Raw genomic sequence first — 20,940 nt, 5'->3', positions numbered from 1 at the left:
TGGTCGTTAGTGTCTTAACGACTTCCAGACGGTAGACAATTAGGTCACAGTTAAGAAAACTTAGGCCTATTTAGTGTCCTTTCTGCTGACTCTGAAAATCACAAAAAAAGATGCCCAGGCTGCAAGGAGGCATGAGGACGACAGATGTAGCCAGGGCAATAAATTGCAATGTCTGTACTGTGAGACGCCTAGGACAGGATGGCCAGCTGATCGTCCTCGCAGTGGCAGACCACGTGTAACAGATGCATAGGATCGGTACGTCCGAACATCACACCTGCGGGACAGATACAGGATGGCAACAACTGCCCGAGTTACACCAGGAACGCACAATCCCTCCATCAGTGCTCTGACTGTCTGCAATAGGCTGGACTGAGGGCTTGTAGGCCTGTTCTAAGGCAGGTCCTCACCGGCAACAACGTTGCCAATGGGCTCAAGCCCGCCGTCGCTGTACCAGGCAGGACTGGCAAAAAGTGCTTTCCACTGACGAGTTGCGGTTTTGCATCACCAGAGGTGATGGTCGGATTCACGTTTATTGTCGACGGAATGAGTGTTACACGGAGGCCTGTACTCTGGAGCGGGATCAACGTAGAGGGTCGGTCATGGTCCGGACATTTAAAAAAAAATAATAATAATAAAAAAAATAAAGTGTGTATATATATATCATTTTCAATAACGGCCTAGGAACAGCACGACAGATTTTTACCTTGTCACCTCGGGATTCGATTTTGCAACCTTTCGGTTACTAGTCCACCGCTCTAACCACTAGGCTACTTGCCGCCCCAGACCGTGTGTCACAGCGTCATCGAACTGAGCTTATTGCAGGCAGTCTCAACGCTGTGCGTTACAGGGAAGACATCCTCCTCCTTCATGTTGTACCCTACCTGCAGGCTCCTCCTGACATGACCCTCCAGCATGACAATGTGACCATGTTCGTTCTGTGCGTGAATTCCTTTTTGAGACCAGAATGTCAGTGTTCTGCCATGGCCAGCGACGAGCCCGGACCCCTAAGAACTGGCTAATATGGTGCAGTCCATGAGATACACTGCAGTACTTAATGCAGCTGGTGGCCACACCAGATACTGTTACTTTTGATTTTGACCCCTCCCCCTTTGTTCAGGGACACATTATTCCATTTGTTAGTCACATCTGTGGAACTTGTTCAGTTTGTCTCAGTTGTTGAGTCTTGTTATGGTCATAAATATTTACACAGTAAGTTTGCTGAAAATGAATGCAGTTGACGTTGAGGACATTACTTTTATTTGCTGAGTTTACATTTCAGAATAAGGCTGTAATGTAACAGTGGAAAAAGTCAAGGTCTGAATTCTCATTACATTTCCTTTGCTGTGTGTTGGATTACTGAGCATTGTGCAACCAAAATAGATCTGTAAATAAAATAACTTGTTACATGTGTTCTCATCCCATCAGTTGGTGAATAGCTGCAATAACGGAGCAAGGCGAATGGAGAGGACGGAACAGATGTACACTATTCAGAAGCAGATGGAGTTTGGCAAGATCAAGGTACAGCCAAACAGACCTTCACTCACAGCACTACATTTCAAGATAATTTTTTGTTTCTTGTCAGCTTTTTTTACTAATTTATTTATACTTATTATTTGATCCATTTTATTTTAAATGTTTTACGACCGAGTGTACTTTTTTAATTAAAAAATAAATCCTGAATCTGTCCTCAGCCTTTCCCACTGGTGTCGTCATCACGGTGGCTGCAGAAGCGCGGGGAGCTCGCCGTCTGCACTGAGGAGCTCAGTATCTTCTGGAAGGCCTTCAGCCACAGGAGCTACTACCTGTTCCTCTTCAACGACGTGCTCATCGTCACCAAAAAGAAGAGGTGAGAGCGCGAGCCTCAGCCTCTGACAATACCATTCTTTATGGGCTGAGATCAAACTGCACTCAACTTTTAATGTCAGCGCAATGTGGTTAGATTTTTAATTCTGGCCTCCATCCATAAAACATTTGTCCCAAGGCGTATTCTAGCAACATGGTTACATACAACAGACAAATTACATTTTGATGTAGCAGAATAAGCTCTTATGCTTGTTTCGCACTCACATCCAACTCATTCATTTGAAGAGGAGTCATTAATCTGCTGTCCTTCAATTTAAGCCAGTGGAGACTGAGGTCATGATCTCTGGGGGGGGGTTGAGTAGGGCCAGCTGCGACCTGTCATGGAAGGTAGGAGAGTATGGACGGAGGGAAAATGTTGCTGAGCATTCCTGGGATTCCTAGAACCCCAATACACCATGTCTGTTCAGCAGACTCCAGTCAGCGTGTGTGTCCATGTGCCTGAATTAGGAGGCTATATCCATGTCAATGGTGAGAGGAAGCGATATGCCAGTGTGCTGGTGTCATGTTCAAAACTGTAAGATGGCCTCAAGACACAATCTTCTTCAGGTCACAATGACTGTCTAGAGAAGCCTGGTCCCAGATCTGTTTGTGCTTTTGCCTACTTTGTAGTCATGCCAACTGTTGGATCTTACAGCAAGACAACCCCAAGCACAAATCAAAATCCACAAATTGTTATTTGACCACAAAATCAAAATTTTGTAATGGCAATCTGTCTCTGGACTTGTACCCCAATTGAAAACCTAAGGTTTTAATTGAAGAGGGCAGTTTCATAAGAGCAGAGGAAGGATGTCAAGGATCTGGAAATATTCTGTATGGCGGAATGTTCTAATTTCAACAATGTCTTCTCTAATCTCTCAACATTTTAGCAAAAGTCTGTTTTTATCCTCGTGAGGGGAGGGTGCTAGAGTATTGAAAAGGGGTGGCCCCCCTTTTTTTTTACTTATGAAATTGTATTAGTATAAGAAAATAAATTGCATACAATATAGCTCAGTATTTTTTTTTGCCCATCTTTATCAAGGGTGCCAATAATTATAGACCTGACTGTATACAGTACCAGTCAAAAGTTTGGACACCTACTCATTCAAGATTTTTTTTGTTTAACTGTTTTGTAGAATAACAGTGAAGACAAACTATGAAATAACACATGGACTCATGTCGTAACCAAAAAGTTGTTTAACAAATCAAAATATATTTTATATTTGAGTAGGCACCCTTTCCCTTTGACAGCTTTGCACACTGTTGGCCTTCTCTCAACCAGCTTCATTAGGTAGTCCTTAATGAATTTGAGCCAATCGGTTGTAGGGTTGGAATACAGAAGATAGCCCTATTTGGTAAAATACCAAGTCCATATTATGGCAAGAACAGCGCAAATAAGCAAAGAAACGACAGTCCATTACTTTAAGACTTGAAGAAACGAGTCAATATTTCAAAACTTTGAAAGTTTCTTCAAGTGCAGTTGCAAAAACCATCAAGCACTATGATGAAACTGGCTCATGAGGCCAGCCACAAGAAATGAGGACCCAGTGTCACCTCTGCTGCAGAGGATGTTCATTAGTTAACTGCACCTCAGATTGCAGCCCAAATAAATGCTTCAGAGTTCAAGTAACAGCTGTGAATCACAGCCTACACAGCCTTCATTGTGGAATTGCTGCAAAGAAACCAGTACTAAAGGACACTAATAAGAAGAGACTTGCTTGGGCCAAGAAACACGAGCAATGGACATTAGACCGACGGAAATCTGTGCTTTGGTTTTGAGTCCTAATTTGCTATTTTTGGTTCCAACCGTCGTGTCTTTGTGAGACGCAGAGTAGGTGAACGGATGATCTACACATGTGGTGTGATGGTGTCTGGGTGCTTTGCTGGTGACACTCAGTGATTTATTTAGAATTCAAGGCACACTCAACCAGCATGGCTACCACATCATTCTGCAGCGATACACCATCCCATCTGATTTGGGCTTAGTGGGACTATCATTGTTTTTTTTAAAACAGGACAATGACCCTAAACACCTCCAGGCTGTGTAAGGTTTATTTGACCAGGGAGAGTGATGGGGTGCTGCAACCTGGCCTCCACAATCACCTGACCTCAACCCAATTGGGATGAGTTTGACCGCAGAGTAAAGGAAAAGCAGCCAACAAGTGCTCAGCATCTGTGGGAACTCCTTCAAGAATGTTGGAAAAGTATTCCAGGTGACTACCTCATGAAGCTGGTTGAGAGAATGCCAAGAGGGTGGAGACTTTGAAGAATCAAATATATATATGATTTACCACTTTTTTTGACCACATGATTCCATGTGTTATTTCAGAGTTTTGTCTCAGCCTGTTAGTCTACAATGCAGAAAATTGTTAAAAATTATGAAACCCTTGAATGAGTTGGTGTCCAACTTTTGACTGGTACTGTATGTGGTGATATTATACATGTACAGGATATGTTTCAAACGCGAACATGTAATTTGTGTGTGTCCAGTGAAGAGAGCTATGTGGTGATGGACTATGCCACGCTGGTGAATGTGGAGGTGGAATCGGCGGAGGAGCTGGAGGGACGGACATCACCACCTGCCAAGGGAGGCTCCGCCCACCTGTCTCTGCGACTGCTGATGTCAAGGAACAGCGAGGGGAGACCGGAGGAGATTGCTCTGGTCGCTGAGTCCAGGTATCACTAGCTCTGACTCTCATTCAGTCCAATACGTGTCAACAACTTTACAATTTACAGGCATGTATGAGTCATTTTTTAAAAAGCCTTAAGGCTTATGTTATCAAAATTGTATTTAGTCAGGATCATCATAAGGCGGTTGCTCATAAGTCTTAAAGCATATACAGTGCATTCGGAAAGTACTCAGACCCCTTTTTCCACATTTTGTTACATTACAGCCTTATTCTAAAATTGATGAGGAAATTATTTATTAAATCCATCTACACACACACTACCCCATAATGACAAAGCAAAAACAGTTTTTTTTAGGAAAGGGGGATACCTAGTCAGTTGTCCAACTGAAATGGTTCTTCTGCATTTAACCCAACCCCCCCTCTGAATCAGAGGTGCGGGGGGCTTTTTTAGAAACGTTTGCAAATGTATTCCAACAAAACAAACCCCTTATTTACATAAGTATTCAGACCCTTTGCTATGAGACTTGCAATTGAGCTCCGGTGCATCCTGTTTCCATTGATCATCCTTGATGTTTCTACAACTTGATTGGAGTCTACCTGTTGTAAATGGAACTGACTGGACATGACTTGGAAAGGCACACACCTGTCTACATAAAGTCCAACAGATGACAGTGCATGTTAGAGCAAAAATCAAGTCATGAGGTTGAAGGAATTGTCTGTTGGGCTCAGTGACAGGATTGTGTCAAGGCACAGATCTGGAGAAAGGTACCAAAAAATGTATGCAGCATTGAAGGTCCCCAAGAACACAATGGCCTCCATTCTTAAATGGAAAAAGTTTGGAACCACCAAGACTCTTCATAGAGCTGGCCGCCCAGCCAAACTGAGCAATTGGGGGAGAAGGGCCTTGGACAGGGAGGTGGCCAAGAACCTGATGGTCACTCTGACAGAGCTCCAGAGTTCCTCTGTGGAGATGGTTGGTCTCCTGGAAGGTTCTCCCATCTCTGCAGCATTCTACCAATCTGACTTTTATGGTAGTGGCCAGACGGAAGCCACTCTTCAGTAAAAAGCACATGACAGCCCGCTTGAAGTTTGCCAAAAGGCATTTTAAGAACTCTGACCATGAGAAACAAGATTCTCTGTTCTGATGAAACCAAGATTGAACTCTTTGGCCTGAATACCAAGCGTCACATATGGAAACCTGGCACCATCCCTACAGTGAAGCATGGTGGCAGCATGCTGTGGGGATGTTTTTCAGCAGCAGGGACTGGGAGACTAGTCAGGATTGAGGGATAGCTTAACGGAGCAAAGTACAGAAGGATCCTTGATGAAAATTTGCTCCGGACCGCTGACTGGGGTGAAGGTTCACCTTCCAACATGACAACGACCCTAAGCACACAGCCAAGACAACACAGGAGAGGCTTGGGGACAAGTCTCTGAATGTCCTTGAGTGGCCCAGCCAGAGCACGGACTTGAAACCGATCGAACATCTCTGGAGAGACCTGAAAATAGCTGTGCAGCGATGCTCCCCATCCAGCTATGTAGACTTGAATTTCATCACTTCCCGTTGTGCGCGGAAGATCTCTGTTTTGTTTGTTTAAAAGTATATTGGAAAGTTCTTGGTAGGTACCTAGCTTCTATTGGTTCCCTTGATGCAGTTGGCATCAGTGATCCTGCTGACTAAGGACAGGTCTGAGGAGCTATTTGGCGTCGCTGCTAGCTAGCTGGACGTCAAGCTAGTGTGGTGGTCTTGAACATAGCCCACGACGCGGTTAGCCATTGTGGCTGGGACCACAGATTGTCCCGGTTTTTGACTGTAGATCCCTGATGTTTTCAATTTTCCCTGTGACCTGCCCTGTCTGGAACTGCGAGGAGTAACAGCCTAACATACATTGCTAGCTACCATGACACAGACCAAAGCTGGCGGGAGTACCGTTGAGGACAGTGCCAGTGGTGTCTCTCACACGTGAAGGATCTTTTTAAATTAACAAAGAGACCTATAAGCAATTGTAACAACAAGAAAATAGTTTCAAGTGTTTTGTTCAAATACTCGTGGATTCTACTAATAAAAGAATGGACGACCTGACTAGAGGTCCAGGACCTGAAGAGCAGTTTGCAGTTCTCCCAAGGTCAGCACCACGAGTTGAAATAGGAGAACGGCAAGATGACAGCAATCTAAGTCATTTTAGAGAGGACAAGATAATATAAATCCTAAGACAGTTATGTATATCAAATTATATATGCATGAACTTCATTTCCTTTAAAGACTCAGACATTAGTTAGAATCTAAATCTCGAGGGACAATCAAGGCGAAACAACATGGTTGTGGACGGAATTGCAGAATCTTCACATGAGACCTGGATGGAGTCTGAGGACAAAGTGAGGGAAATGATCTCTGAGAAATTGAAGATGGACCACAGGAAGATTGAGGTGGAGCGTGCCCACAGGACTGGAAAACCCACCACCGGCCCAGGTGATAGACCCAGGGCGATAGTGGTCAAATTCCTGAGGTTCAAGAACAATGTAGCTGTTCTGGAAAGAGCCAAGAACTTGAGAGGAATGTATATCTTCCTCAACGATGACTGTCCTGAAGCTGTGCGCCAGAGGAAAGCACTGATCCCAGCCATGAAAGCTGCCAGAGCGTGTGGGGACATTGCTTACATCTGCGACGACCGGCTCATTGTCCATCCCTCCCTCCCAGAAGCCTGGAAGAGTTGAGAGCCAAGCCTATGGGTTCGTAACCTCAACCCCGCAGCCCACACACAAATTGATTAATGGACTGCTAAATGTGTGGGTTTTCTTTTTATCTTGCTTTGTCTCTGTTAAGCTATTCAGGAAAGGGCTGAAATGGCCCATATCAATATATGTATCCTTAGCAAGTTATTGATTTCATGAACCTTATTTCTAACATCAGAACATTCACATTAGCCATTTCTGAGACTCACTTAGATAATTAATTTGATACATCAGTAGCAATACAAGGATATAACATTTATAGAAGAGACAGAAATGCTTATGGGGGAGGAGTTGCTGTATATTTTCAGAGCCATATCCCTGTAATGCTTCAATTTTATGTTTATTGAAGTATTGTGGTTGCAGGTTCACTTGGCACATCTAAACCCTTTTTCTTTTGGGGTGTTGCTATAGGCCACCAAGTGCCAACAGTCAGTATCTAAATAATGTGTCAAATGCTTGATAGTGTATGTTATGTAAACAGAGGTCTACTTTCTTGGACCTGAATAGTGACTGGTTTTCATCAAGCTGTCTGCTCAAGAGGAAGCTTCTTACTGTAACCAGTGCCTGTAATCTGGCTCAGGTTATTAATCAACCTACCAGGGTGTTTACAGACAATAGAGGAACAAGATCATCCACATGTATCGATCACATCTTTACTAATGCTGCAGAACTTTGTACTAAAGCTGTATCCGTACCCATTGGATGTGGTGATCACAATATAGTGACTATATCCAGGAAAGCCAAAGTTCCAACAGCTGGGCCTAAAATAGTATATAAGAGATCATACAAAATATTTTACTGTGACTCTTATGTGGATATTAAAAATATTTGTGGGTCTGATGTGATTGAGGAGCATCCAGACACCGCACTTGATGAATTTATGAAATTGCTTCTTCCAATTATTGATTGTTAGAACTGTTAATGCATTGAGGAATTGAAAAACTATGGTTAACATCTGACTGGCTTACTTACTGCAAATTGAGATTGTGACTTAACTCAACAAAAAGAAAAGAACTGTATTATGAAGCCAAGATCAATGATATAAAGAATGACGAAATTATGGGCAGAAAGACATTCAACTCCATATTTCGTCGATGGCTTATTCATCACACAACCATTTGTTGCCAATTATTTTAATTATTATTTCCTTGGCAAACTTGGGCAGGAAATGCTCACGACAAACAGTGAGCAATTATATTCATGCATAAAAATTGTACAAAATAATGAAAGAAAAGTATGCATGCTTATAGAGAAGGGCACTCTGCATGTACTGCACTGACACAAATGACTGATGATTGGTTGAAAGAAATTGATATTATTGACCATAACCGGTTGTTGAGAACTCAAGTACTATGGGTTTTCAACCTCCGGAATATAGTTGATTCAGAGCTATCTATCAAAAAGAACTCGAAGGGTTTTCTTTAATGGAAGTGTCTCTAACGTCAAACATGTCAAGTGTGGTGTACTGCAGGGCAGCTCTCTAGGCCCTCTATTTTTACCAATGACCTGCACTGGCACATGTCCATGTATGCTGATGATTCAACCATATACGTATCAGCAACCACAGCTAATGAAGTCACTGAAACCCTTAACAAATAGTTGCAGTCGGTTTTGGAATGGGTGGCCAGTAATAAACTAGTCCTGAACACCTCTAAAACTAAGAGCATTGTATTTGATACAAATCATTCCTTAAGTGCTAGACCTCAGCTGAATCTGGTAATGAATGGTGTGGCGTTTGAACAAGTTGGAGACTAAATTACTTGGCATTGCCTAAGATTGTAAACAGTCATGGTCAAAACATATAGATTCAATGGTTGCAAAGATGGGAAGAAGCTCTTTTTTTGACACCACACTTCAAAAGCAAGTTCTGCAGGCTCTAGTTCAGTCTTATCTTGATTGTGTGGTCCAGTGCTGTAAGGAAAGACCTAGTTAAGCTGCAGCTGGTCCAGAACAGTGGCACATTTTGCTCTTAATTGTAATCAGAGGGCTGATATGAATACTATGCATGCCAGTCTCCCTTGGCTAAGAGTTGAGGACTGATTGCATCACTAATTTTTATAAGAAACAATGTGTTAAATCCTAAATTGTTTGCATGGTCAACTTACACACACTTATGCCACCAGGGGTCTTTTCATAGTCTCCAGAACAAATTCAAGAAAATGTACAGTATTATATAGAGCCCTTGTTGCATGGAACTTCCCCATCTCGTATTGCTCAAATAAACGGCAAACCTGGTTTAAAAAAAACTGTTAAAGCAACACCTCATGGCACAGCGCCTCTGCCCTATTTGACCTACAGTTTGTATGCATTGATATGTAGGCTACGTGTGCTATATATATATATTTTTTTTAAATGTATGTAGTTTTTGTCTAATGATGATCTGTATTATGTTTTGTGTGGACCCCAGGAAGAGTAGCTGCTACTTATGCAACAGCTAATGGGGATCTTAATAAAAACCAACCTGCCGGAGCTTGAGGATCTGCTGAAAAGAATGGGAGAAACTCCCCAAATACAGTTGTGCCAAGCTTGTAGCATTCCCAAGAAGACTCGAGGCTGTAATCGTCACCAAAGGTGCTTCAACAAAGTACTGAGTCAAGGTTCAGAATATTTATGTAAATGTGATATTTGTTGGTTTTTAATATATTTGCAAACATTTCTAAAAACCTGTTTTAAGGGTGGAAGGGGTCTGAATACTTTCCGAATGCACTGTAACTGCATTATACCACATGTTTATAGGGATAGTTTTAGCTTAAAATTCATTAACTAGTAGTTCAGAAACATCCAGAATATTATGGCTAGCATTTTTGGAAACAAAGTGAGGTCTCACCTTATTTGGATTGTCCATCTGTAGATGTTCTACAGATGGTCATATCTGTTAAGCAACTGCTTGCTAGGGTTAAGGTTAGGTTTCGAATGAGGGTCAGAGTTAAGTTCAGGGTTAGGATAGTCTGTAAAGCATCTTTACCGAAAGTGAAACTGATTATCTATCTCCACCCACTTTCCCCATGCTTTGGAATGCACCACTGATTCAATCAGTTTCTACGAACAATGCAGTGTTCTTTTAATCATTTGAGTGTCTGATCTTTGTCTTAATTTCAAGGGTCGACCGCGCTCGTTGGGTAAGTGCTCTTCGGGAGCACAAGCAGAACAGGACCAGTGCAGACGGTAGGATTATTAGATACAATTTACCTTGATTGATGCTGAATGGTGATGTCAGTGTTGGGGGAAACTACTCTGAAAATATAATTGACCAACTACTTCACACTGGAAGACGTTAAGCTACACTAAACCTGCCCTTAATAAAACATATAGTTCTGACGTTACTTTTGGATCTAGTGATCTACTTTGTGAAAAATCAAATGTAAATCTGAAATCCCTTGATTACAAATGGCAAGAGATTAATCTGGGGTCATATTTTATCAGAATATGTAATTTGGCCTTTTCAACAAACATGTTTCAAATTAGAATTAGGCAGGTCTGATGCCGAGACATGAGTGAAGGGCAATTAATACCCTATTTTATTTTTGTCAAAAAAGTAGTGGTTATCTTGACCTCCTACATGGAAAAAGAGTAAATATCTACTGAAAACACTACCAATATTTGGAATTTAATGAAACTACCACCAAGCTACTGCAAAATATAGTTCAACTAGTAATTTAACTACATGTAGTTCACTAGTCCACCACTGGATATTGGCCATCTTTTGGCTAATTACCGTAGATAACATAAGCAGTATATCGGTTTCTAACCGTTTCTGAACTGCAGCACAACTTGATGGAATAAACTTTCCTGAGGCACACCTGTTTTCCCTTATCAAATTACTTGCAACTTTTGGCTCAAATTGAAGACCCTGATGGCATATTACAATCACCCTTGATAAAGATGAGCAAAAAAGACCATGCTATAAAAATGATTGCACACTATATACAGTATAAGCTCCTAGTAATTTGTGTAAACCAATGTTTTGGGATCAGTGCCTTCTGCAGGGTAATATCATGAATGCTTGACTATTTACATTCAACGGTTTTACCACGTTCTCCCCAATTGGTAGTTAGTCTTTTCCCATCGCTGAAACTCGTGTACGGACTTGGTAGAGGTGACGGTCGAGAGCCATGAGTCCTCCGAAACACGACCCTGCCAAGCCACATTGCTTTGACACACTGCTCACTTAACCCGGAAGCTAGCCGCACCAATGTGTCGGAGGGAACACCGTACGACAAGTTAGTGTGCACGCGCTCTGCCCGCCACAAGGAGTCGCTAGAGCGTGATGGGTAAAGAACAGCCCGCCCGGCCGGCCAAACCCTCCCCGGACGATGCTGGTCCAATTGCGCTTCGTCTCATGGGTCTCCCTGTCACAGCCAGCTGCACACAGCCTGGGATTGAACCTGGGTCTGTAGTGATGCCTTAGACCACTGCGCCACTCGGGAGGTCCTATTTTTAAAGCCGACAGTTTACTCGCCATTAGTCGGGTGTGCGCCAGCTCATGGATTTCCACACAAAACGCTTTCAATTATTCAAATACTGAGCTACATTGTATTGGGAAGTGTTATTTTATACTAATTAATAAATTCAAACATGGATGTAAATTATTGCAACCTGTTTTCAATACCCTCTTGCAAGGATAACATCACAGTACATATTGGGATCTTAGCCACAATCTTTCCAGGGCCGTACTTCGGTCTGAGCCTGTGGCCATTTGCCTCCCAAAGAAAAGGCCAAAGTATTTTAGTCATCTACCACACTTAATCGTTCCCCTAGTGGTAAATTTGTTTGCAATTTTCGTACCCATTGCCTGTTTATTTTATGAAGGTCAACCATCACCATGGAAAACAGCAGAAGGGATTTTACATGCATGGTATCCATTTCTATACCCCAGTGAAAAAGGAAGCCACAATAGTTCCTTAAAGAATGTTAATGCAGATTAAATGTTTGAATTTATCTATACGAATCATTACTTGTTAAACCATTTTGAGCATACAATAACATGTTTCTCTCGGGTGCCAACAATTTCAGATGTGACTAACTACATGCATCTGCTTTCCTACACTCTTTCCACTGCAATGACATTGGTTAACTTATTAGTGGTGGTGTTTCAGGCCTGCCGCAGTACGAGGCCACCAAAGCCTACATGCCCAAGGAGCCAGACGAGCTAGGCCTGCAGCAAGCAGAGGTAGTCATCCTCCTGCAGAAAGAAGAGGGTAAGTCTGGATAGAAAAAAGTGGACCTGGTCAAAACAAGTAACCTAGTGCTAACCTGCATCAATTTTTGGACCTGTAAATTAGTATGTACCCATTGATTTAAAGAAATGCCTCCTGAGCTCAGCTCAACTGTCGTACCCCAAATAAGCTTGTTTTACTCAATGAATAACTGGTTCTGGTTAAATTGGTTTGAATCGAAAGTATAGCTTCACCCATGTCAGTCCTTGCATCCATATTTGTGGTTACTTCTCAAACCATCCCTTAGCTTTTTAGTGAAACCATGAAGTGCGGTTTGCTGCTTTAAGGCAAATAATGCATTGACTTGTCATAAGTGTCTAAACTGAGTGTTAGGATAATCTTAAATCATATTGCTACCAAAATATCTTCCTGTTGTAGACTGGTGCCATGGGGAGAGGATGAGGGATGGAGAGAGAGGCTGGTTTCCTGCCAGTTGTGCCACGGAGATCACCAACCGCATTGCCATGGAGAACAATGTACAGCGTATGAAGCGTCTGCGCAAGGAGACCAACGTTTAGCCAACCAACATCCCTGCCTCCATATCAGCAACAGACCTCACTTGCTTGGGCAGGAAGTAGCTGCCATGGTAGTGTCGTATGAATTTAATGTCAGTTATTCTGTAAATGTATTTCTATTTTACATTAATTTGAAACACGCCATGGTGGTGGGACAGTGTCAGTAATGCCTTCCCCATCAATGTTAATTGTGATGCCTGCAAGTGCCAAATAAATATTAAAACTTGTATACATTCTTAACTACAGTATATACCCAACCAAGTCTTTGATTAATTGAAAGTGGTTGTCATGTATTTGGACAGCGCAGACCATTGGTGCAAAACAAACAGTTGAGTCCACAGTTCTCCTTTGACTTTTTATTTGAGCTTGCGTTGTTAAAATTCATGTTTGAATACATAAAAAGTTATTTAAAAATGTCAACTGACCAGATATCAAATTACTTTTAAAAACCATTTGGTGTAAAAACTTAGGACCGATTTTTAGAAAAACATCTGCCGTTTCCCCCAAACTTTTTTTTATAGCTGTCACAAAAATAATGGAACAAAACAGGTCTGCATAGATTCTGCAGGCAATCGGTGGTAATCTGGTCAAATTCATGGTGCAAGCTTAAGACGATCGTCAAGTCAAATCTGTTTCTTATTGCTCAGATCTTTGTTTCTTCTTGATGACAACTGTAGAGAAAAGAGGGATTGTTAAAGAAAATGCATTACTGGTCATATCCCTTTACTGCACCAGTCAACTGAAATGAATGTGCAACAGGGGCAGAGGTTGATGCCAGCATCAGACATGGCACAATGGCAGGACTAATCAGGCAGCCAGTTTGCTTTATCAAATCCATGGCATTACCTCATTCTGCCCCTGCCTTGGGCGATGGAACAGTGTCAATAGAAAGTGCAGACTGAGGCTGGCTTTAGAACGAGTGAACTGGCCCAATGGCCATCTGATGGACTTCTCCACTGAATCAGGGGTCAGACTGCCCGCAAGCAGATTTAATGCAGCCTGTGGTCCTAAAATGTGGGTTATTTATTTGATGCAACAATGCATGTACTTACACTCAAACATCCCTAAATTGAAATGGATCTTTAAGGAATAAGGACCTGTTTCTCCAACCTATACAATATCAATGCCAGCGTGCTTGTGGAAAAAAGTTGTGCATTTATTTGTAAGTTTTACCATGAATAATCTTGCAGTCCCATATTGAATAAACTAAGCTTGACTGCATTGAAAGCTAATCCAGCATGCTTGCTGCATAGGATTTTTAAATTCCCCGGAAATCCGGTATGCTGAGTAGCAATGTGTGTTGGACTCACCCGGACGATGGTAGAGATGGTATGCCGGCAGTTTCTACTCAGCCCCGCCCTGCTCGGCCGCGGGAGCGGGCGTTTTCTCTGTAGATGGTTCGCCGTCAGTCTTGGCCTCCTTGCCATCCTGGGGCTTGCCGCCAGTCTGTGGGCGTCTGCGGCGATAGTTGAAGTTTCGGCGGTAGCGGCGCTGGCGGGGCTCCTGGTTCTCACCATCACCATCCTGGTTCTCCTTGTTTTCCCCATCGCCGTCCCGCACCGGTCTGGGACGGGGTGGACCGCCACCCCTGCTGTAGGAGTTGAGGTACACACTTTAACATCTGCCTCAAGACAGCCCGGGAATTTGAAATGTAACCACCACTAATTACATTTTTACCAGGTGTGACCACACGTTTCAAAGCAGAATTATATTGCAATGTATGATCTTTTGCTAAATAAGACTGAACTGAGACAGGTATGCGGACAATTAGATTCAGTCATCTTTTTTATAAACATTGCTAGTAGAATGACCTTATTGAAAAGCTCAGTGACTTTGAACATGGCACTGTCATAGCATTCAGCGAGTCAAATTTCTGCCCTGCTAGAGCGGACCCAGGCAACTAAGTGCTGTTATTGTGAAGTGGAAATATCTACGACCAACATCCCAGCCAAAGTGGTAGGCCACAAGCTTATAGAACGGGACCACAGAGTGCAAAAAATAATCTGTTCTTAGTTGAAACGAGTAAAGAATTGTCCATGGGCTAGCAGTGCAGCATGCATTTGAGCTTAAAACAAGTGTTGGCGTTCAATCATTTCTGATTAAGTTCAAATTAAATACCATGCCCACATACAGGTTCATCATTGATGCATACTGGCAGAGCAAAAGGCCCCCTCATTACATGGACCACAGGCGTGACAAAATAATGACACTCAAAATGGAAAAACAAATATTTCTCAAATTAAACAGGGTTGTTGAGGGGCACGTAAATGTGAACATGCTGAGATCAGAGGTGTTTATGCTCTCTCCATTAATTATGTCAGAGAAGAGACATGAAAATCATCATTTCAACAGCATTGATATTTACAAAGATTGTTTGGTTCTGGAATCATTTAACATCATAGTCTGGCCAATTCACCAGGGTCATGCCTTTCATAATACTTATAACTATAGGAATCCTCTTGGTAAACTCTGTTGTAATAGGTCAGCTGCTCAATTAAGTTCTGGGTCCATTCGTGTTGAGGTTATAACCCCTTCTTGCAGCCTTGTGTCAATAAACACAACATGCCTTGGTCGGAAGCCTCTGTAGTAGTTCTGTCTCATTGGTTTGTTGCCCTGGTCTGGACCTCCCTGGTTCTCGTCACCTTCGCCACCCTAAAAACAAACAAGAGTTAGTCACAGTCATAAATCACTCAAGGCTCACGAAGTCCTGACTCAACCTAGATCCGGGTCTGAAACTCACTATTGTATAGAAAGAATGTGAAAGAACTGGAAAAGATATGCTCCGATTACAGTTGACTGACAAAGCTTAGCTACCATTAAATTAATTTGCCTCTGTGGGGAGACACTTCCCTGTTTTTCCTGTTTTTCCAGTTTTGCCTTGGTGTGGTAGATTCTACCTATTATCTGGATAGAAAGAATCACCAGCCACTATATTAGATTTTAGTCTCTGCGCGTGTGCGACCAACAGCAGGTGTAACGCTTTGGGGTTTTTGTGACGGATTGACAGACCTATTTTAGTCAACTTGTATTGGTCTGTTGACCAATACGCTCACGGTTTAATTGTAGTCTGTTGACCAGTTGTTTGGAGACAACTTTAGGTCCTGTCAGTAATATAGACTATGTAGACCTATTTTGGTGAACCTGTATTGGTCTGTTGACTAATACACTTGAGGTTTGGTTTTGTCCGGCCAAAACCAAGTGTAGCGCGCGTGTTCGATGAGAGTGTGTATGACATCACTGGAACGGGCCGGACTGCTTCAGGAGTGCCTGTGACAGCGTACCTCAGTCATCTCTCCGCGAGGTGCGTTGGTGTACGGGGGCCGACGGCCGTAGCGTCTACGTACAAAGTATGGGGGGTAGCGCCGTCTCCCGGGGAAGGGGGGCCTGCGCTGCTGGGGCTGCATCTCTCCTTCTGGGGCACTCTCAGCACTCTCGCGGCTCTTGCGGGGGGGGCGCTCTCCTTCACCCTCGCCGTCACTCTGGTAGTTGTCCGGGTATTCGCCGTCACGGGCTGGGCCCCTCCTGCGGGGGTACCGCCTGTAGCGGTTCCGGTCAGCTGCATACTTGCTCCCCTGGACTGGGACACCCGCTGGGCCGGTCACATTGGCTGCCTCTGCTCCCTGGGAAGAGATTCAAACACACTGTTCGGACCACTGGGAGGTACGTGATGTTAAGAGTAAATTTGCATGCCTTAAGGGTGCACTAAGCGGAAATCGCGCAGCTATTTCCTGATCGCCAAAAATATAGTTTGCTCCAAAACAAGCAAATATTGTGTAGAGAATGATTGTTCAGCCAAAACTACACCTAACGGGAAGCACACAGAGCAGCTCTACCACTTAAGACTTGCTTTCAAAAAGAATGACAGATCTATAACTAACATATTTCAAACTTTAAACATTCCCAAAATACATTAAGGCATATTAATGTATATGAGCCTGCAACTACCTTCTCCCCCTCAACCACATCAAACTCCACAGTTTCGCCATCTCCAACACTGCGAAGGTATTTCTTTGGGTTGTTTTTCTTTATGGCAGTCTAAAAGAAAAACATAACATTTAGTTATAAACTTTTGCCATTGGGACACCAACTGCAATCTTTTTGACTCCTGGAAAGGGGTATAAAGTTACACTATACATTACTCGATCCATGGAGAATTTTGGAGCTTGTTACCTGGTGGACAAAGACGTCTTCCTTTGTGTCATTCCTTGTGATAGAAGGGGGGAAGAGATTGGTTACATTTAGGCCAATAAAAACCACAGGAATATATGTCTATTTTATAATTGAGGCTAACAGCTTTAAAACAGAACCACCTGGCTTAATTGTGACACGACAACAAGAGCATGCTATGGACAGCCAAATCTGCTTCCCAGCTTTGTAAGCAAACCAAAGCCATAATAGGATTGAGAATGTTCTTACACACACTTCATATTTGCGGCTTTTGGACACGCCCAGGATGGTGCAACATACCTGTTGATGAACCCGTAGCCATTTCTGACGTTGAACCATTTGACTGTACCCAAAACCTTAGTTGCTGAAAAAGACAAAATGTAGCTGCGTTACAAACGATAATAAATAGCCCTCAAAGATGTACCATGCACACTAGCTGCTTTCGTTCTCATTCAAATTACTCAAAAGGGGGAATGGGTCAAGAGCACTTCATGTGGGCAATCAAATGGCAAGACTGATAATGAAGACTACAGACAGCAACCAGGATAGGAAAATATACTGGAAGCTAGTTATAATTAACTGTTGAGCTTTTTATAGATTCCGCCGCTAAACCCTTGGTGTTTGTCTGCCAGCTGCTATGGCATGGTCCAACGCATATTATTAGCTTGCAATAATGACCGTCCTACGTGACGAGGGTCTTATGAGGCCAGAGCTTACCAGTACTAACCTAGAAGTTCAATGTGTTCTACGCCATGTACACAACTGATCAGAGTGTGTCTGGTATAATGTGTGGCCTGGGCGGATAATCATCTACTGCCCGGAACTAGAGATGCAAAACCATTACCCCCGTTTCAATGCGCACAAGGAAGTGCTCGAATCTTTACACGTGGTGTCGCGCCCTAAGATGCTAGCTAGCGATTTAGCAAGTAAGCTTAGCTAACTACACGGATACTGTAGCTAACTTAGCTAGCAGATTGCCTTTGGTCTCAACCATGTGGTTGGATACGGGCCAGGATGCTTAAACCTGTTATTCAACAACTCAAATAAATACCCACATGGGCACCGAGTGAGTATTTCTTACGTGGGTGATGGGTAAGGTTTTAGGCGCGATAACAGTGAAATTGTCAGCCAAAGCTGGACAAAAGAAATGATTAGAATCCCGAACATCGAGGCGGACATTTTGGTCGCCACTATCCACTCGACATAATGGGAAGCCAGTTGGTTGGCTAGCTAAGTTATTAACATAAAATACTAATTTGGGAGAGGTGAAACATAACATTAGCTAAGTTATCGAAATGTAGCAATATAACGTTAGTAGCTAGCTACCTTAGCACGATGGCTATCAAGAAAGCCAACCACCTAGCTAGTATGTGCACCTCCGCAAACAAAGGGATATCATACGTTTGCAATCGTGGCTCTGTGGTGCAGTCGTTGGCCTCAAATTCATTGTTCCAGCTCCCTAGAAAGGGGCTACAATTACTTTAGAAATGGAAACTGCGTAAAATACACGTTGTATAGTACCTATCCTGGGCATGGGATCTGTGTTATTTTATGTGCAACCAGTATGCTTTTTGGGGGTCCGGTAATCGGTCACGAACAAGGCCAATATAAACTCTTTCACGCCATTTAGCAGAAAGGATATCTGCGGTTGGCTAAATCACTATTAGGACAGATGCCTGAGACAGCGGATATGGAGGAAAGGCTAACTTCCAGTATTCATTACCTCGGAACTTAACTCACAGATATATGGTCGGCCTACTGACTAGTATATAGTCTATATAGTCTAACTATAGTATATAAGCACCATAGTTAGTAAATTCTGACAATTTGTGTAACGTCAGCTAGGTAACTTATGAAGTAAAAAAACGTTACACCAACTGACATTTTGAATTGGCACTTTAGTTAACGTACATCTGATGAGAACATAACGTTCGTTTTAGTTAAGGATTTCAAGCTAGCCATCCTAGTTAAGTTAGTTAACTACATTTAGACATAACTAGTTTGCTTCATGTTGAAATCAACGTTACCGTGCCAATAAAATCTAATTTGGCATTCAATAATGTTCCACTTGGCTAACGCTATGTAGCTTAACGTTACCGATGACCTTCTTATCCCCCGCGGAAGCTGTAGCTGGCGGGCTGGGTGGGCTCTCCGAATCCACAGCAGGCTCCGGCGGTTGTTGTGTCTCGGCCTCGCTGCTCATGGTTTCTGGTTGGTAATGCCGGCGGTGGCTCTCTAGTGTATTTCCCGGTGCTAGATGGTAACCTGGGCCGGCGGTGGTGGGGGCTGCTGCCTTCGGGCTCTCAACTTTCCTCTCTCCCGTTGCCGATCGAACTGGGAGGAACGAAAAACTATGCAGTGGACTATCCCCAGCCATAGTCCCGCCCACTCTAATATAATTGGTCAATTATTTCCTCTCGATAAACGTAACAATGGGCGGATTCGATTATACTGAACCGCAGGGCACCGGTCTATGGCTCGTGACGTGAACGGGAAAGTAACGTACATACTTTTGAATTTGCCAACGACTTTTAATTGGAAAGTCACATCAAGCGTTATCATCAAAAGTAATCACTTTAGAAAAAAACACAGTCCTACTCATTAATCCACGTGCTTAATTATGCTACTTTTGTTTTGAGCAAGGTCGCCTGGCTCAAGCCCGGGAGTCAGCCGATTCCAAAACGAATGCTATCAAATTTCCTCCGTAGCAAAACACGTCTACCGGGCGCTCCGGACAGATTCATAGAATCCCCTCACTGGTTGCCAGTTTTTCAGAAATATGGCTGCCCTGAAAATTAATTGGTACAAGAGAAATTATGTCGAAAACCAACACCGCCTACAAGACAGAGCCAGACCTATGAGCTAGAGCCAGACAGACGACCAAAGACAGGGAATTCGATTAATCTGTCCCGGCAAAGCGAGTTTTGCACCGGGTGAAAGTTGATTGCATACGTTTTGGAACCGGGCTGACTCAATGGTAAAAAACAACAACAGTTGCCCTGTTCAAAGCCCACGGCGAAATCGGCTCAAAACCAAGTGACGTGGGAGCAGACCAAAGGACATATATCAGACCAAAGGACATATTTCCACCGGTCTAATGCCCATTTCTTGTGTTTCTTGGCCCAAGGAAGTCTCTTCTTATTGGTGTCCTTTAGTACGGGTTTCTTTGCAGCAATTCAATCATGAAGGCCTGATTCACACAGTAGTCACTGAACAGTTGATGTTGAGATGTCTGTTACTTGAAGTCTGTGAAGCATTTATTTGGGCTGCAATTTCTGAGGCTGGTAAACGCTAATGAACTTATCCTCTGCAGCAGAGTTAACTCAGGGTCTTCCTTTGCTGTGGCGGTCCTCATGAGGGCCAGTTTCATCATAGCGCTTGATGGTTTTCTCGACTGCACTTGAAGAAACTTTCAAAGTTCTTGAAATTTTCTGGATTGACTGACCATCATTACTTTAAGACATGAAGGACTGTTGTTTCTCGTTGCCTATTTCAGCTGTTCTTTCCATAATATGGACATGGTCTTTTACCAAATAGGCCTATATTCTGTATACCACCCTTACCTTGTGACAACACAACTGATTGGTTCAGAAGCATTAAGGAAAGAAATTCCACAAATGAACTTTTAATAAAAGGTCCACCTGTTAATTGAAATGCATTCCAGGTGACTACCTTGAAGCTGGCTGTGAGAATGGCAAGAGTGTGCAAAGCTGTCAAAGGCAAAGGGTGGCTACTTTGAAGAATCTCAAATATAAAATATATTTTGATTTGTTTAACACGTTTTTGGTTACATCATGATTCCATATGTGTTATTTCATAGTTTGATGTCTTTACTAATAT

General features: G+C 42.9%; 2 protein-coding genes across 5 annotated transcripts in view; one reads left to right on the top strand and one right to left on the bottom strand.

Moving 5' to 3' along the window:
• Positions 1-13,405, top strand: part of arhgef16 (Rho guanine nucleotide exchange factor (GEF) 16) — a 35,312-nt gene extending 21,907 nt beyond the window's left edge. For both annotated transcript variants that reach the window (XM_029664235.2, XM_029664236.2), the window contains exons 10-15: positions 1,426-1,518; positions 1,692-1,846; positions 4,330-4,515; positions 10,303-10,367; positions 12,299-12,400; positions 12,797-13,405. In XM_029664235.2, coding sequence (XP_029520095.1) covers positions 1,426-1,518; positions 1,692-1,846; positions 4,330-4,515; positions 10,303-10,367; positions 12,299-12,400; positions 12,797-12,936 — 741 coding nt within the window. In that variant the 3' untranslated portion in view covers positions 12,937-13,405. The remainder of the gene's footprint in view (positions 1-1,425; positions 1,519-1,691; positions 1,847-4,329; positions 4,516-10,302; positions 10,368-12,298; positions 12,401-12,796) is intronic.
• ybx1 (Y box binding protein 1) lies at positions 13,275-19,492 on the bottom strand. 3 transcript variants are annotated; one of them, XM_029664237.1, is made up of 8 exons: positions 19,198-19,492; positions 17,401-17,464; positions 17,104-17,137; positions 16,879-16,968; positions 16,215-16,553; positions 15,500-15,585; positions 14,244-14,524; positions 13,275-13,604 (listed from the first exon to the last, which is right to left on the bottom strand). In XM_029664237.1, the coding sequence occupies exons 1-7, from the start codon at positions 19,475-19,477 to the stop codon at positions 14,278-14,280; spliced, it is 1,140 nt and encodes a 379-aa protein (XP_029520097.1). In that variant the 5' UTR covers positions 19,478-19,492; the 3' UTR covers positions 13,275-13,604; positions 14,244-14,277. The 3 variants fall into 3 exon arrangements, with proteins under 3 accessions (XP_029520097.1, XP_029520098.1, XP_029520099.1); XM_029664238.1 differs by having other exon boundaries at positions 14,244-14,521; XM_029664239.1 differs by having other exon boundaries at positions 16,278-16,553.
• Between the last annotated feature and the right edge of the window lie 1,448 nt (positions 19,493-20,940).

This window comes from Oncorhynchus nerka, linkage group LG7, assembly GCF_034236695.1.
Source record: "Oncorhynchus nerka isolate Pitt River linkage group LG7, Oner_Uvic_2.0, whole genome shotgun sequence".
NCBI lineage: Eukaryota > Metazoa > Chordata > Actinopteri > Salmoniformes > Salmonidae > Oncorhynchus > Oncorhynchus nerka.
The sequence above is the reverse complement of the archived record's forward strand: the minus strand, read 5'-3'. Positions and strand labels throughout refer to the sequence as shown.

Bases quoted from the DNA above. Each gene is read 5' to 3' on its own strand.
- ybx1 (XM_029664237.1), bottom strand. From the start codon at position 19,477: ATGGCTGGGGATAGTCCACTGCATAGTTTTTCGTTCCTCCCAGTTCGA. The intron at 16,554-16,878 runs GTAGTTGCAGGC...ATCTCTTCCCAG, and splicing joins ATGTGGTTGAGGGGGAGAAG to GGAGCAGAGGCAGCCAATGT. The intron at 15,586-16,214 runs GTACGCTGTCAC...GTTTGTTTTTAG, and splicing joins CTCGCGGAGAGATGACTGAG to GGTGGCGAAGGTGACGAGAA.